Genomic DNA, 17,445 nt, shown 5'->3' with positions numbered 1-17,445 from the left:
GAACACATAGGTCCCAAATTTTTTGGTTTTGAGGGAGAAATCAGGCTTAATATTATTATTATTATTACTTATTATGGATCTGAGCCTTTAACCTGTTAAGAACTTGGTACCAAACTCATCACCTGGTATTCCAAATATTCATTTAAGATTCCAGGTGTTTGTTCCCACCAGTTAAGTCTCCAAGGTACCCAGTTTTCTGCAGATCTGGATAACCAACCCCATCCAAGAGCATCATGTACCAGGTGTCTGTATCTATGGGATACTCCATTCTATCCCATGCCAGGTATCCCAATCTGTCCCAGCTGGGTGTGGAACAGATCTGATCTGCAAATATACCATAAAGGAGTTCCACCCAGCGTGTTCAACAGCCAGCACATCTGAAGATAGGATAAAGGGATGTTCCTCTTCAGAGCTCCGGATGCCAGAAGGGAAAATTAAAACCGAATTAAATAAATTTTTAAAAAGATATAAAAATAATACAAATTTAAGAAATAAAATACATTAATTTAAGAAAGAAAGCAAACTTTTAACACCCAACCCGTGGAGAAAAGGTCCAAAACCGGCCGAACCGGTCGGGTTTTAATCCCAAATTCTGTGGAAATCCGCGGCCGGGCGGGAGCGGGGACGAGAAGCGGGCGGTGCCGGTTTGTTGCCGCCAGATGGTGCTGCCGCCAAGGGAACTGCACCGCCCCCCCCGGCCCGGGTACCCCGGGATCCCTCCAAAACCCGCCCCGGGACCCCTCCAATCCCCCCTCCCCGGATCTCCCCAATCCCCCCTCTCAGGATCCCTCCACCCCCCTCGGGATCCACCCAAAACCCCTTAAATCCCTCCAACCTCTAGAATCCCTGCAATACCCAGGGATACCTTCAAATTCCCCATTCCCCGGGAGACCCCTCGATGTCATTCCTGCCCCCATGCTGCCTCCCAAAAAGGGCATCAGATCGTGCCCATGGGCCCTCCCAAAATTGTGTCCCCCTCCAACAGCAGACCCAGCCTCACATCTCCTCTTCCAGGGGCTCTGCAGGGCATGTCCCTGCCTTGGTATCCCCGCAGCATCCCACAGTTCCTCAAGTCCTGCCCCGACAAGGTACTGTGTGCTTTAGGGACGTAAACACTCCTGGGGACACACGGGCAGGTGACAGAGGTAAACGTGGAGTTCCAGCTCCATGGTGGCCTTGCAAGGATGGGGAGAAGCATCCTGGAAGGAGCAGAGGGAAATGCCTCATCATCAGGATCCCTGCCATGGCAGGGCACTGCCCAGGGCACAGCATGCCTGGGGACCCCCGTGTCCCCTGATCCAGGGGGACATTTGGGATCAAACCCAGCTAGAGACACCAGGCCCTGCTTCTCATCATGCTCCGAAATGTCATTGCTGTAGAAAACTCTCGGGCCTGCACAGGGCATCCATGGTGAGAAACTTCCTACAGTAGAAATGCCAAAACCCCAAAGAAAACCCTGTTGTGTCACCTGCAGACTGGGACGTGGGTGACAAGGAGCAGATCGCTGAGCTGAGCCACAGCAGTGGAGCACGGCCAGATCTGGGCTGTTATGTGAGCAAATACCACATTTCTGAGCAAGGCAGTGGCTCATCTCTAGCAGGGCTCCCCCAGCCTCTCTGAGCAAGTTTATCCCTCCTCACCTCCTCCCAGAGCCCAGCTGCTCCTGGGGCTTGTACAAAGGCACCCCTTGTGACAGCGGCTCGGGGTTTGCCACCCCGTGGGACAATATACGCTGGGAAAAATCAAGCTGGTCTTGTGCAGATGAAGGGCTGGGGGCAGGAGCCTGTGGGGTTTCAGGCTCTGCTCCCTGATGTGGGTGTCTGAGATGGAGAGCTGTCTGTTTAGACTGCGCTCACTGGCTTGAGGAATATGTGGCGTCCACGGTATGTGGTGGTCCTGTTTTTCCAGGTTTGGAAAACGACGGGAGGGAGAAAAATGAATCATGTCAACCTTTGTTGGGGACCAGATATCAAACCCCTTTGAGCTGGGCCTGAGGCTTGCAAGGTGCCTCTCTGCCCCCTCCAGCCTGGCATCAGCTCAGTGTGCCAAAGAGTAAGTCCAATATTAATCCAAAGGATGAAAATGAAGCTTAGGAGTGACAGTGAGATCTCAACGAAAGAAGAACCACTTGGCAGAGACTGAACTCCTAACCTTGGACCTTTATCTCAGCCACACCTAGTGCAGATATTTGCTTCAGGGGCAAAAAACCCTCTGTTTTTGGCTTGTATGTAAAAAGGATGGTAACATCATGCTCACCTCCAAGAGGGATGGGCAGCGATGGAGGGAAGGATCAACCCAGAAAGGTATAAAAACAGGGAAAACCAAGGAATACTACAGGTAGATTGCCAGTATCTTAAAGAGATCTAAAAATAGATTAAAAACAAAAAAAAAAAACAAAAAAACCCAAACAACAACAACAAACCCCCAACACCTCGAAACTCCACAACCCTCCTCAGAAAAAAAACACAAAACAAGAACAAAAATCCCACTGTGAGAAAGGCCTCCACTGACTCCAATAAAGCTATTCCCACCTGCCTTAATTAAAATAATATTCCAAATTGGTTGTTGATCTTTGCAGCAAAAAAACCCTTTGCTTTTAATTAAGCTGATTACACGGAGATGGGCTAATTAGTGTGCAGTTACTAAATGTCCCTGTATAAAGGCAGAAATACGTGACCAAGTAATCACATTAATTCGCCTGCATCTATTTTTTATATGCAATGATATCCATAGTATGAGCGTTAATAGAGACATATTCGCCCACAAATTAAAGCACAAAAATTCCTGGATATAGTAGTATCCACAATTAGACCAAATACTCCCAAACTTCACAGGAAAATATCTATTTTTCAGAAGCGGATTTTATCACTGCCCAGAGGAGGACAGATATCGTGCAGGAGTTAATCTGCTTGATTTTTATTCTTTTTATTCCTGTTTATTAATTTTTCATCATTTTTAATAGTTTTCTTAAACTTTATTAACTTTTATTTCTTTTTCACCTGGGGAAAGCCCCGCGGGAACTTTTAGTGCTCTCGCAATTGTAGCCCTCGGAGATTCCGCAGGGATACGAGGCTTGGAAAATGCCCGTGTCTCTCCCGGGATAGAGGAAGAGACACAAGGAGCCGCGGGCTCCATCCCTGCAGCCACACGCCTTGTCTTCGAGTGAGAAGCAAAGAGCTGTCAAACACCGCCTTTCGCTTTCTCCTTGGTTGGGTGGGTGGGGGGATATGAAATAATAATAAGAATTAAAAGATAAAAATAAAAATCACCTCCGGTTTTCCTCCTTCCTCGTTTCAATATCCTCATTTGAAATATTTCCGCGCAGGGAAATGAGTAACCGGGACTCCGCGGAAGCCGCAAAATGCCACAAAAAAAAGGTCCTTTTTGAGTCTGCACCGAGACGGGGAATTATCGCCCGAAGGTTTGCGGGGCCGGGCCGGGCGCTGCGCGGCCCCTCCGCGCTCCGCGGAGGCCACGGACTCCTCAGATATAATTACGCCTGTTACACCGCATGCTCGTTTATTTTCTGCTCATACAATCGTGAAGCCCATGTACAAATAACATACATGTTTTATTTCGGTTTTGGTTTTTTTTGTTTCTTTTTTTCCTTTGGGGACAAAACGTACACAAAAGGGCAGGGCGAAAAAAAAAAAAAAAACACAAAAAACAAACCCACATAATTACAATTTTATACAGTGCAGAAAGAATTAAAATAGGTGTCACCGAACTGTACAACGTCAGGGTGAAAAAAAAAAATAGAGAGGGAGAGGGAGGGGAATAATCCTTCATTATATATATATTTCTATAAAAACATATGGAGGATTGTCTTTACACAGAGACCACGATCAGTTTAAAATTTACAAAGGTTAACTAAAAAACAAAAATCTATATGGCAAATATTGCCAACAGAGATTCCCCGATTTAATACTGATCAACTGAGACTATTCGTGTCTCGATTATTAGCAACAACAACAACAAAAATGTCGAATAAATAACAGGATGAGCATGGCTGTCTCTTTCCAAAGTGCCTTATTCTCTCTGCATAGGGTCTGATCCTGCAGTCTTTACGCAGGCAAAAAACCACAAAATTAACAGCTTAAAAAAAAAAAAAAAAAAACCCTCTGAGAGATTTTTGCCTGCTGGGTGTTTACTGGGAAAAAAAAAAAAAAAAGAAAAAAAAAAAATATTTTTCCGGGCTCGAAGCGAGACGGGACCAAGGGGGTTTGGGGTCGGGGTCCTTTCCAGCGCCCCCAGCCAGATCCGGTTCTGTTTCTCCCAGTCGAGCCAGTGGCATCTCTCAACACCAATTCCAAAACTGAATTTGTAATTTAATTTTTTTTTTTTTTAAAGAAGTATCAAAACCTCATTTGTCAAACCCTTCACCCAAACTCGCAGTCGGGGGTTTCGGGGGTGATGGGGGGGCTGCTTTTGCTTTCTTCTCAACCCATCCCCAAGCAGAAGAAGGCAGAGACGGTCTGTGATCGCAGACCCGGCTGGGCCGGGTCCGGCCGATGCTCAGCTGCGGGTCAGGCTCAGCCCCAGGGCCGCACTCCCCGCCGCTTCCCGGGGCTCCAGTCTATTCCTCCTGCCCAAAACCAGTCTGCAAAGACCCCCCCTTCCACCGAGAGGGTCCTGGGGGGGTGCTCAGTGCCCGGGTCAGGCCTTGCCGGCCCCAGGAGGTGTTTTTTCTGCCCCATATCACATAACGCACGGCTTGATGTCCTGGTATGTCACTTGTTGGTGGTAATAGGAGCCGCTGCCCGCCGAATGCATGGAAGAGGAGGCCATGGCGTTGAAAGAGAAGACGAATTCCTTTCTGTCGCACATGCTCGGAGACTGGGAGTGATACCGCGGGATGCCTGCGGGACGGGGGGAAAGATGGTCAGCAGTCGCCATTTGGGGTTCAAAAAAAAACCAAAAACCAACAACCCAACCCCACTGCACCCCCCGGTCTGAGCGCGGAGCTGGAGGTATTTTCGCATGCATGGGCTCTGCTGGGGCTCCGTGGGCGCGGGCAGGTGCGCAGGGGGGACCCCCGAGGCCCCGCGACGGCGCTTCCCTGCCCGGCCCAAGGGCGCTGCGAGGAGAAGGGATTTCGGCTGGGTTTAGGTGGGTTTTTTCGACATTTATATTTTTTTTTTCTCCCCAGCTGCTTTTCCCATCACCTCCGCCCTCGCGGAATATCCGCCAGGTGCGGAGCGGGGAAGCCCGTCCGTTCCCGGGGCCGGTGGCGCAAATCAGCAGGGAGGCCAAGGGTGAGAGGCCACCGGGAGCGGGGCTGTTCCTGCCGCTCCTTCCGCCACCTCGGCACGGAAAAGGGGCCCTGGAATTCGGGGTGCGCTGGGGATGGGGCGCCCTGCCCGGACCGCTCCCCATCGCCTGTTTGGGTGTTAATCGGAGTGTTTCGGTTAAGGCCGCGGATGGGCCCTATGGCTCCTTGGGGCGGATTCCAGCTCCGTTTTCCAACGGCCTTGGGCTCACTGAGCACTGGGAACACACACGGGAGCGGAGGTTGCCCTTGGCGGGCGCTGCCCCGGCCCAGCCCGGCCTGGCTGATGCTTTTCCTCTGCTTCTCTTGGTGTTTTTTGACCTGCTAATGCTCCGCTTCACACCCGTTTCTGTCAGCTACATCCCGCTCCCCCAAAAGACCCAGGGTGATATGCAGAGACCCCCAAACCTGCCCGATCACCAGGCCATGGCTCCTGGGGCTACTCTGTGCCCGAGAGTCCGTCCACCCCTTCCCCAACACCGAGGTGAATTTGGGCCGCAGAGCGAAACCCAACGCTGGCCTCTTCCTTCCCAAGGCCTCTTCCAGGCCAAAACACCATCTCACTTCCAAGATCCAGTGCAAATTCACCCCCGACAGCTCCATCCCGGGGTCGGGGATAGGGTTACAGGGCACGGGGGACTCGGGGGGTCCGTGCTGCTGGCTTTGGCGTGTGTGCAGGGAGGCGATGGGCCCGGAAAACACGGCCCTGAGATGTGTGGAAAACACAGCTGATGGCGGGGAATGGGAAGGGATGGGACGGGGTGGCAGGGCGCAGGCGGCGGACCCCCCGACTGGGAAATTCCCTGTTTTCTCTCTCCAGAGTCCTTTAAGTCCCGATGGAGGTGGAAGACCCCTCGGGCGCATACCCGGCCTCGCCTTCCCAGAGCTCCCTCCTGCCAGAGGTCACCGGCCTTAGGCCCGGAGGCAAAGCAGCTGTCCGGGGGAGCGGAGCCCCGGCTCAGCGGTTCCCAGCCCTGCAGCGGCGGAGAGACCCGACGGCTCCCCAGGAAAGGAGGCGAGGAGCGAGGGCACAGCGGCTCTCCCTCGGGAAGAGCATTAAAACTGCCCACGAAGCAGTATCCCCGCTCAGAGCAGACCGGGCGGAATCCACGCGTGGCCGGCAGCCCCCGGTCCCAGGTTGGTCCCCCGCGTGTCCGCGCCTTACCTTGGAGGTCGGCGGTGTTGTGGCTGTTCTGGTGCAGGTAGGGCTGGTCGAGGGAGTGCGTGGAGAGGCTGGAGGAGAGCGGGTTGGCCGTGGGGTTGCAGGGCGAGAGAGGCTGCTGCTTGATGTAGGACGCGCCGGTGTTGAGGGCCGCCGAGGCGGTGGGTGCCCACGCCGAAGCCGAGCTGGAGTAAACCGAGTGGGGCTCCATCACGCCGCCGGCGGGGAGCAGCGGGGAGGCGGGCACGGAGCTGTCGTGGTGCGGGTATTCCCCTGCCGAGGAGCCGGTGCAGCCGCCCATGTAGGTGTGCCCACCGTTGGCGGGCAGGTGGGGCACGGAGTGTCCTGCCAGGCCCATTCCCTCCACGTTGCTGGACAAATGGCCGTTCATCATCCCCAAGCCCCCTTCGAGGGAGAGGCTGTTGGGGGGGCAGGAGAGCCCGCTGGCCGGGCTCTGGAAGCCGTAGCTGTCGGGGAGGTGGTTGAAGCTGAGCCCGTTCATCATGCTGTACATGGGCTTCAGCGCCTGGCATTTCCTCCGGAACCCGCGGGGCCGGCGGCGGAACGAGCCCTCCTCGAACATGAACTCGCTGGCCGGGTCGATGGTCCAGTAGTGGCCCTTGCCGGGGCGTCCCAGCCCCTTGGGCAGCTTGATGAAGCACTCGTTGAGCGAGAGGTTGTGGCGCACCGAGTTTTTCCAGCCCTGGTAGGAGCCTCGGAAGAAAGGGAAGCGGCTCTGCAAGAACTGGTAGATCTCGCTGAGGGTCAGGCGCTTGGAGGGAGAGCTCTGGATAGCCATGACGATGAGGGCGATGTAGGAATAAGGCGGTTTCTCCGGCCGCCGGATCCCCGCGTTGGTCTTCTTCGCCTTAGGGCCGGCGCTGCCCGGGGCCCCGCCGCTGCCCGGGGCGCTGCCGGCGCCCCCGCCGGTCCCCGCCGAGGCGGTGTCCATGGCCGAACTCTGCGGCTGCTTCTCAGCCACCGAGGACATGGGGCCGTAGCTGCTCTGCACCGGAGGAGGAGGGGGCTGAGAGGACAGAGCCTGCTGCGCTTCTGCAGTCATCTACGGCCAGGTCCGCGGCGGCCAGCCCCAGCCCCGGCCCTCCTCCGCCGCCCCCCCAGAGCCCCCCCAAAAGGCCACGCTGCTGGGGGCTCGCCGCCACTCACCCACCACCCTCCCTCCGGCCTCCTCCCGGCCCCCCGACGGGGTTTTCTTTCCACCAGGAGACTTCACTCCTCCGTGGATAAACAAATGGAAGAGACGACACCCCCCACCCCCCCTTTTCCCTCCTCCTCCCACTCTATCCCTAAATCCGAGCGCGGCTGCAGAAGGAGAGCGAGAGGCGGAGGGTCGGGGGGTGGCCGCAGGGAGGCGGGATGGGTGGAAGCGATCTGAGTTCGGCTGCTGCGAGCGAGGAGCCGGCGGTCGCCGCCTCCGCCTGCCCCGCTCCCCTCGGCGGGCCGGGCTCCCGGAGCCGCCGCCGTCCCCCCACCGGCTCTAGCTGGGCTGGCGCTGCCGGTGCTGCGGGGAGCTGCTTCCCATCGCCGTGGCTGTCGAGTCTGCCTCCGGCCCCGCCGCTCGCCTTCTACTTTATCTCTTTGCAGCGGCGTCTGCCGCTCCTTGACAGACGTAAGCGCGGAGCGGAGATCCCCGCCCCGGCCCGCTCCCCCCCCGCCCTCCCGGGCGGCCCCTCCGCCGCCTCGTCCCGGCCCCCTCCGCTCCCGCTCCCCGCTGGTGGGCAGCTTTTAAAGAGCCCTTTCCACGCCGCCCAACCCCACGCGGGGGGGCCTGCGCGACGCCCCCCTGCCCAGCGCGGTGGCACCGCGTGTATGTGAGTGTGTGTTTTATGCCACGAGTGACCGCAATTCTGCGTGGGGCTCATCCACCCCCTCCCTACTCGCCTTCCCACTGCTGAAAACCACGGGAATGGCCCCAGGCGGGCCGTGGAAGGGGCCGGGGCCCGCGGAGGTTCCGCGCGTGGCGTGGGGCAGCGGAGGCGCTGCCCGGCCGCCGGCTCCGCGCTGCGCGGAGCTTCACCCACTTCAAACCCCCTCTTCGTGCGCTCTTTTAAGCTCGGCGGGCCCGGGCAGGATGTTTATACTGCTCAATGTAAACACGGGCTCGGGGGTGCTTTAATAAAAAGAAATCGGAGAAAACTCCCGCTGCCTCGAGAAATGCCCTTTTCTGCCTCCTCCGCCGCTTCAGGGCCGGGAACGGGCTTCGGACCCCTCGCCTGCTCCGAGGCTGCTTTAGGAATAAGGGTGGGTTGTTTTGTTTTGGGTTGCTTTGGGGTTTTTTTCGGGGGGTATATATAAATCTGTGCTGGAGTTCCACAGTCGAGTGCCCGGAGCCTGATGCTCAGCTCCGGCGATGCCACGGGAGCACACAGCGGGCGGGGGGAGGGAGAACAGAAAGGCAGAGGGGTAGAGACCCCCTTTCCTCGCTCCCCTCCCCTCCCCTCCAAAAAACCGCCTTTCTGAGCATCATGCCATCGGGAGAGCTGTCACTCGAGGTAAGTCGCTTGAAATCTTTGTCACCTTCTTGCAGACCGCGCGTGGAAACCTGCGCTGCGGGGGTGTGGGATTGTGGGTGGGCACGGGGGAAGGAGCCTGGGCTTTCAGGGCTGCTGATGTGCTGGCTGCTGCAGAGAACTCCCTTTAGAGACTGGGGGAAGGAAGAGAGAAAGGAAGGGGGGAAAAAAAATACACCCCACCCCAACCCCCTTGCAGGCCTCGCCGCGGTGCTGTGGGTGCATCCTGCTGCACCCACAGCAGAGAGAGAGGGGACATCCCCCTCTCCAAGCCCCCCTTCTACTAGATTCGCTTTTCAAGTTTTTAATGATAATTTAATGCCTTTTAAAAGAAAGATAGATACCGATCGAGTTTCCAAACTCCCTCCGCGTTATTGGCGAGCAGTTGTGAGCAGCCTCTAGGGCGCCTGTCACATCTGTGGTACAACCAAGAGGGATTTCACATCAGGGTTGGGGGGGTTTTTGTTGTTGTTGTTGTTGCTGTTTTCGTCTATCCTCCCTCTTCTCCTCCTTTGCCCCCTGTCCTCCAAAAAAAAAGTTCTCCTGCAGAAAGCACCGGCCCTCCCGTTCCCCCGTGCAATGGGATTGGAACAGGCAAGGGAGAGCCCTGGGCAAAGCCCAGGCCCGGGGCAGGTAGCCAGGGAGGGGGTGGGAGAAGGTTGGAACAGTTATTTCTGGAGCTTTTCCCTTGAGGAGAAGGAGAAGAAGGACGAGCAGCTCCGGCCGTCCAGGAAGGCGGCGGCCGCTGCTCCTCCCGCCCGGGAGCAGAACGCGGAGCACAGCGGCTGCTCGGGAAGGGGGACAACCACCATAAAAAAACTGCTTTTTTGGGAAACCATCACCTTCCCCGGTGCTTTCAGCCCCGAGGCGGATAATACAGAATAGCCCCTCTTCTTCTCGCTGCATTTCGTTTTATTTTTGCCTTGGGAGAGCATCGCTGATCCTGAGCTTTGCTCCGCATCGAATGTCTTCCCCTGAGTCGCGATAGGGTTTTTTTTCTTTGTTTCATGCGATCCTGCGATTGAATCTCCCCGATTTGACCCCAAAACACCCGGGGATGGAGCTCGAAACACAACACAAAGAGCTCGTGGAAATCCCACGTTCAAACCCGTCCCCAGCGGCAGCGTTTCCACTAGGAAATAAATATTTCTGAGTGAAAAAAAAGCCCCCAAACTCTCCGTGTAAATCAAAATATTTCCTTTCAAAGAAAATCAGTTCCTTCTCGAGTGCCTTTTCCCTCTCCCGCACTATCCTTCAGGAATGTGAAGATTTTGTTTCCGATGTATTTATTAGAGTGAGCCAACGTTAAAAACGGGAATATATAGCTGCGGCTTCTATAGGCCTCGTCGTGGGAATAGAAGAAAGGTTGGAGGGTTTTAACCCGAGCCCACGAGTTGGGGAAAGGAGAATTTTAGGGGAGAAAAGCCGGGTCATGGCTAGTGTGCGAGGAGGAGGACGCTGTGCGGAGAACCGAAATTTGCTTTTGGTGTCGTTTGCTAGTGGTTTGGGTGGGTGAAACGTGTCCTCCTCCAGCCCTCTATTGGGAGAGATGAAAGGAAAGGAGAAAAAGAAGAAATTACAAAAATTACCGTCATCTGGTGCAATTAACCTTGCTAATCCCGTTCAGAGCCCGTTTTACCGGCCCCTCGAACACCCCCGGCCCCGCTTGCGCTTCCCAACCGTTCCTTCCCAAACCCGCTCCCCTTCCTTCCCCCTCCCCGAAACTCGGACCGTGTTTTGTGTAAAAATAGACAAATCCGAGCTTTCTTCCTTTTCCTGCGCCGAAGGTATTTTCACTAGCTAATTGCTTAAGTGAAGTCAACTTTGCAAGCAGGCCGGGTGTAATCCGAGTATGGAAATGTATATAGGTGGTATTGTTAGAGGCGGGCTGGGTGCTGCTCCGAGAGGGGCCGGGGTGTTCCTGCGAGCGCGGACCACCCAGGGCGAGGGGAGTGACCGCCTCATGTCCCCCTCCCCGCTGCCCTGCTTTGCATTAACACCACCCGCAAGACCCCCCCCTCCCTTCTTCCCCAGCACCAGCCTGTTTCCCTCGGCTGGTTGGGGATTTTTTTTGGTCCCGTTCATCCCCGTGGCCGCCGGCCCCAAATCCGAGGCGAATCGATCCCTAAATGTTTATTTAAAGGCGAGGGGGTGCGTTCAAGCGAGGGGCTCGAGGCTGGGGAGAGAGGCTCTCGAGGGAAGGTGGAAGCACCTTGGGAGAGGTGTTTTTTAGGGACACACATGCACCCCCAACCATTTTTTTGCGGGTCCATCACACACCCTGCAGGCAGGGCTTTGCCACATGCGTGTACGTGTGCCCGGTCGTGGACAGCCCCTTTCGCAGTGGCAACCACAGCCCAGCCTCGGTCTCTCGCATCCCCGGAGGCAGAGCCCGGCCTGCAGGATCGAACGGGACCTGGAGGAGATTTTGGGAAAGCAGGAGCCGAATTTGGGAGCGGGTGCGTAGCTGAACTGCCGAAGCGCCTCAGGCGGTTGCGAGGAGGTGCGGGCTGTCACCGCCGTGCCGCAAGCAGGAGTTCAGGCTTTGGTCAGAAAGAGAGAGAAAAAAAAAAAAAAAAAAAAAAAAAAGGAAAATCTTAATCCCCCATTTTTGAGTCCCATTCCCCCCCTCTGCCCGTCCCGAGACTCCCACCTTCAAGCCCAGATTTTCCATGACGTCCTTCGATGAAATATTGCAGCACAGGAATTTACAGCCTTCTTCAGAGCAGGATTTTTTTCTTCTTTAGAGTTTTCTGGCAGGACCCAGTCCCTGCAATACAAATCGGTTCCAGCGATAATAAGCTCAGAGCACTACCATTTAGACACAATCACTTCCCACAGAGATCTTCCAAATATCTCCGGGTATTTATATCCCTGCTGAGGGACGGATAGCTAGAATATTTTCCCGGGGGTGATGCTTTGGACTGGCTGGGATTCAGACTCGAGGACCTGGGTACCGAGAGAAACAGCGGGGCTGAACCAGAGAAGAGCTGGGACCCGGCGAGTGATGCTCCCGGCCATCCTTCAGCGAACAAGTTCTCCCCAAAAGACAGCCTGAATTGTAAATCCAGGTGTAAATCCAATCTGGCATTACTGAGACATCCATGCTTTCTTGGACAAGTTTTCTTCCCTGGGGGCCCGCTGCCGGGGATGCTTCCAAAGCAAACAGACCCTTAGGAAAGGATAACCCCTCTCTCAGCAACTTGGCACAGCAGTGGCACCCAAACAAAACGAGTAGCCAATTCCAGCTTTTCTAGCCCCATATTCCATCGGGTTAGTCACAGCGGTGCCAGAGAACCATTTCGATCCACTGAGCTTTTTGGGGTCGGGAACCACCTCCAGCCCCCGGCGGCCGCGGTGTGAAAAGCTAGGCCGAGGCGGGTCGGGGGGTCCCCACCAAACGGGGAGAACGAGAGGCTTCCCCGGGGCTCAGTTTTATTTCCAGCCTTACGGAACCTTTTTTTTCCCGTTGTTTTCTTCCCAACTTTAAACCAAAACCCCGTCGAAATCGCAACAATGCATCCGTGATAGTGGAGGGGGGAATTTTTAGTGTCGAGCAGACGAGGGCCATCAGCCCCTGGTTTCAGGGTATCACACAAAATCCGTCTTCACAGAGAGGTGGGAGAAGTTAAAACCGAATATCCCACATACAGGAGGAACAGGTTATTTTCTTCCGAATCTACGAAAAGCTTCGGGGATGGTATATACGGGATAAATAATAAGCAAGGTCGTGGCAACGTCTGCTCCTAAATATCGACGGGAGATGCAGAAGACAAACCTGGAGGGTTTTGGGAAGGATCCGGCCTCCCTGTTCTAGGGGACAGCACCCCAGGGTGGGATGGGTATCCTGGGGCTGCAGGTGCGGGCAACGGGCGCCCTGAGAGGAAAACCCTCGGGGGAGATTTGAGGGACCCACGCCGTCTCCGTGACCGTGCAGAGCCCCAGGGTGCGGACTCGGGGGGTGCTCCTTGGAGGAAGAAAGGACCTTGTGTGGCACCGTCCCAGCCGGGACCACCGAGGCAGGAGCATCAGCCCACCCTGGGGAAAGAGGGGGTGTCAACACCTGGGAGCTCCCCAGGGAAACTATCCCTGGGATTCTCAACATCCACATCAGCCACTAGGCCTTCTGCCTTGTCACCTGCCGAGCAGGGACAGGGGGCTGAGGAGGCAGAGCCTTCCACTCAGGACACTGCAGTCTATCCTGGAGAGGGATGGGGCAAGAAAAGCGGCTGCCAGGGAAGGATGCTGAGGGCAGAGGTGCTCAGAGACCATGACCTGCCGGGAGGTACCACCCTGCCCGGTGGAGAAAAGTCCCCAGCGGGTCTCGGCGAGAATGTCCCTGGTGCAGAAGAAGGGCTTTGACCCTCTTATCTCTGCCCACGGAGCTCCCACGCTGCCCCGGGACCGATCAGGTTCCTCTGCTTGCAAAAACAACTTTTCCTGGAAGGAACCTTGGAGTATCCCTCTGGGGGAAGACAAATCCCACCACCCGCGGGCTGTTTCCCCACGGAGAGGGGCTGGGCTGCAGAACGGCCTTGTAGCCTCCAATTTTTAACCTTCTTTCCATATTAAATCCAGCATGTAAACTCCATGCCCCCCCTTTCTCAACCCAAAGAGGGAGTTTGGGGTACATGTTCACAAACAACGAGAGAAATCCCCGCTCTAAACAACTGCAGTTGATCTCTCCTTGATCCCCGCTTAGCAAAGACCTGGGGATGGTTTTCCTTGGAAGCTTTCCCGACAAAAACTGTCTTCCATCGCTAAAACTCCCAGCTAATGATGGAGTGCACCAGCGGGCTCTGGAGCCACACTGCGAAGTGCTGCAGATTCGTGACCCCCTTTACTTTGCAGTTACCAGAGCAGAGCGTTAAAATACACCCAAAATTGGTTAAATAATTTTCCCTCCTCCTTATAACAGGTCCCCAGGTTTGCACAACGGCTCCCCAGTTAAACATTAAAAGTGATTTGGGACGGGGGGTGGAGGGGGCTTTAAAGAATAATTTGCAGGGAACAAAATTCTTGTTTGGCATTCCCGGGAAACATGCACAGTGGATGTTTGAAATGCCCGACCCAAGGCGGGAAGACTTTCCACAGCATGGGTTGTTATGACTCGAAGTTAATTTCTGCCGCAAAGCGTGGGGTTTTTTTTGTGTTGGTTTTTTTGTTTGTTTGTTTTTGTCTTCTTTTTGTGATAATCAAGCCTGATAGCAGCAATCGAACGGGTATATCCATCTCCCCGTTGCGTTTCTGGGGTTCTCGGAGAAAGGGACGTGCGTGTGCGAAAATCAGAGAGGAATAGGGAAGAATTCTGTAGAAAAAAAAAACCCAAACAAACCAAAACAAAGAAAATTCCCAAACAAACCCCCAAACAAAGAAAAAACTGCACCAAGACAAAACACCAAAGCTGGCTTAGAAACTCACGAAAAATTCGAATAATGAACCTAGAAATGGTTTTGCTTTTCCTGTTCTCAGAATTATAAAAATTATAAAACGCCCCAGCATGTTTTGCACAGACCCCTCAGCTCAACGCTCCTAATCTCCCTCAAATTCAAGCTTTTACAATATGCCAAGTGATTTTGCATTGTAATTCCTGAAAATCGGTGAATGAGAGAATTTCTACCCGGCTGCCGACGCGCTGGGAGCAAATCCCTTTTTCTCGCAGATTTTGCTGGTACCTGTGCATAAAGGGGTTAGGTTGCAGCATAAGACTTTTTTTCCTCCAGGATTATTCGTTTCTCCTTTGGAAACGATCGAATTTGAACACTTGGCTCAAAGCACCGCGGGATGAAGGACTTTTCCCCCACGCGCAGCAGAGGATTTCTGCGGGGACGGAGCCGGCGGAGCTGCCGGTGCCCGGGGCAGAGGCAGCCCCGCGACACCCCCACGAAGCGTGGGGACATCAGACCACGATGCTGAGCCTTTAAACAGTATCGAAATTTTCCTTTGCAACCCTGCGTGGGAGCGGGTCCGACCCACGGGGGTCTCCGAACCCTCCTGACTGAGGTGAAACGGCTGCGGTGGAGCCAAAGAGAGCCGGGCTGGGGAATTTGCGCTGGCACAGCAGGAAAGGGCTTTTTCTTTACATCGGGAAGAGGTTTTGGAGCAGAGCTGGAGCAGAGCCCTGGTTCAGGTTTGCCCCGCAGTCCCAGAAAAGGAAAACAGAAATGCCTCCAAATACTGCAATAAATAAATGGGTAAGGAAAGACATTGTTCTGGAGGCGAGAGAGAAGAGAAAACAAGAGCATAAGGAAGAAGAGAGAACAAACAGAATGGTCAGAGGGACACACATTAAGATAAAAAGACGAAGAAAAAAGACAAAGAAAGAGAGAGAAAATAACTTTCTTATTTTAAAAGAAGGAAAAATATTTTTTAAAATAGAAAATTATATAAAGAACAAGAACTGGAAAGAGAATATGAAAAAGAGAGAAATAAAGAGAAGGGAAAGAGAAAGAGAAAAAGAGAAGACAAAAATGAAGAGCAGAGAGAAAGGCTGAAAGAAAATGGAGAAATAGGGAAACGGAGAGGCAAGAAAAAGGAAAACAAAGTATAAGAGAGAAAGAGAGAAAGAAATAAACAAAGAAAGAGAGAGAGACAGAAGGAAAGAAGGAAAGAAAGAAAGAAAGAAGGAAAGAAAAAAAGAAAGAGAAGGAGAAGAAGAAGAAGAAAAAAGAGAAAGAAATTAATAGGGAAAGACAGAAAAAGAAGAAAAAAAGAAAGAAAATGAAAGGAAGGAGTCAAGGAGAGAAAAGAAGGGGGGGAAGAAAAAAAAAGAAAAAAGAAAGATTAAAAGATCAAGACAAAAAAGCAAAGAAAGAAGTGAAAGACAGAAGAGAGGAGAATAGAGAGAAAGCACGAAAGCCAATAACCCAAAGCAAGCAAGATAGCAAATACAGAAAGGGAATTATTTTCCTGTGAAAGCAATAATAAGACATAGACAATATTTCCCCCCGCCCCCCCCCACCCCGGAAAACAGGGGTGAGCTGGAGGGAAAGACTCGAGGGCAGAACAGTCTGGCCCGGCTCGTCGGGGCCCGGGCCCGGCCCCGCTGCCGTTATCCGTGTCCGGGGCCCCGCGGAACAGAGGGATGGAGGGAAAACACCCCGGGATTGGGTCTGTGTGCTGGGCGATTGTGTTCGGTAATTCTTTCTTTCCCTGATATTATCCTGGGGCAGGGACACGAGCGAGAACACAGGTTTAACACCGGTTTCCCCGTGGGTTTTCCACTCGCCCTGCGCCCGGTAAACCCGGTTTAATCCCCGCGGGGAGGGCGGCGCGCCCGATCCGCGCTCCCTCCGCCGGCTCCGTAGGTGGCCGTGTATATTTTGGTTGAAGTAGTGTTTATGTTAATGAAAAAGGCTGAGATTACAAACAGACCACTGAATGCCCGGGGTGTTGCTGCCGGATTGGTCTAAGCTGTGTACTTTAAACCTAATCAGTTTTGGGGAGCAAATACGATTAAAAAAAAAAAAAAAAAAAGTGAAATTATTATTTTTAGCGGAAAGACCTTTAGAGTTTTTGGGGAGCCCCAGGCCGCCCCTTCCCACCGGTTTCCCGGTGTAGCAGGCAGGGATGGAGGGGGGTTACAGTGAAAAATGTCCAAAAATTACCCATAAATCCAACGAAAACGAACCATGGACTCCCGGACAAAGGTAAGGGAAGGGGGGGTTTCATCTCGCCCTCCCTGAGTCCACCACGATCCCACAGAGGGTTTTCCAGTGGCAAATGGGAGCACGGCACCCAGAACCTCGGCTGCTGGGGACGTCGTGCTCAGGGGTTTTTCCTTGTCGGGTGGAGATTGGTGGAACTTCAAATTCAGTCCCCCAAAAACCGTTAATTTACCCATTTAGGATGGGTTTATATATATGTACAGACATATAAAATTCCAGTCCTTTACAATGCAACTAGGAGTGAATCATTTAATTAACTTACGTGAAAATAAAGTACAGGGAGGTGTTTTTGTTTTGTTTGTTTGTTTGTTTGTTTTTGCCTCCTGGGGGAAGCAATAATGATCTTTCTGTTACTTTGATTTCAGAATCTCGCTTTGGGGTCAACCTCCTCCTTGTTTTCTTAACAAAACCCCTCTCTCCAAAATTGTTTCTGACCCCCCCAGCTGCTTCTATCCTCATCTGCATTTGAAAATTTGAGCAGTCGACAGTTTAAAAACCAGATTTTACCAGACTTTTTCCCCCACTCGGTAATTTCCCAGCATGGACGCATTCCCTTTGGATCCCAGGGAAAAGTTTTTCCACCCCCCCAGGAGCTCTGGGAGCAAACGTGCGTTTAGCATTTGGCATCTCACTCCTTTTCAACACTTTCCTTTTGTGGGCAAAACCTCTCGGCGGAGGAGCCTCTCCGGCAGAGCCAGGCAGACCTGGAGGGTTTGGACATTCAGATGTTTTACTACTGTTATGATTCCTCATTGACTAAAGCACAAAGAAAATCAGAGGGCAAACAAGTCGCCATTGAAAAAGGGATGCAAACAG

At 53.5% G+C, this 17,445-nt stretch overlaps 1 protein-coding gene across 1 annotated transcript; it reads right to left on the bottom strand.

Moving 5' to 3' along the window:
- Positions 1-3,509: 3,509 nt before the first annotated feature.
- On the bottom strand, positions 3,510-7,494 carry FOXF1 (forkhead box F1). Its single transcript, XM_027891067.1, has 2 exons — positions 6,435-7,494; positions 3,510-4,859 (listed from the first exon to the last, which is right to left on the bottom strand). The coding sequence occupies exons 1-2, from the start codon at positions 7,492-7,494 to the stop codon at positions 4,699-4,701; spliced, it is 1,221 nt and encodes a 406-aa protein (XP_027746868.1). The 3' UTR covers positions 3,510-4,698.
- Positions 7,495-17,445: the final 9,951 nt, after the last annotated feature.

The sequence above is a fragment of the Empidonax traillii genome, unplaced genomic scaffold (genome assembly GCF_003031625.1).
Source record: "Empidonax traillii isolate 1590-97213 ecotype Southwest subspecies unplaced genomic scaffold, ASM303162v1 scaffold13:size3042203, whole genome shotgun sequence".
NCBI lineage: Eukaryota > Metazoa > Chordata > Aves > Passeriformes > Tyrannidae > Empidonax > Empidonax traillii.
Note: the sequence above shows the minus strand (reverse complement) of the source record. Positions and strands in the feature narration are given on the sequence as shown.

Excerpts from the sequence above, each read along its gene's own strand:
- FOXF1 (XM_027891067.1), bottom strand. The coding sequence starts at position 7,494 with ATGACTGCAGAAGCGCAGCAGGCTCTGTCCTCTCAGCCCCCTCCTCCT. Across the intron at positions 4,860-6,434 it reads CAACACCGCCGACCTCCAAG|GCATCCCGCGGTATCACTCC; the intron begins GTAAGGCGCGGA and ends CCCGTCCCGCAG.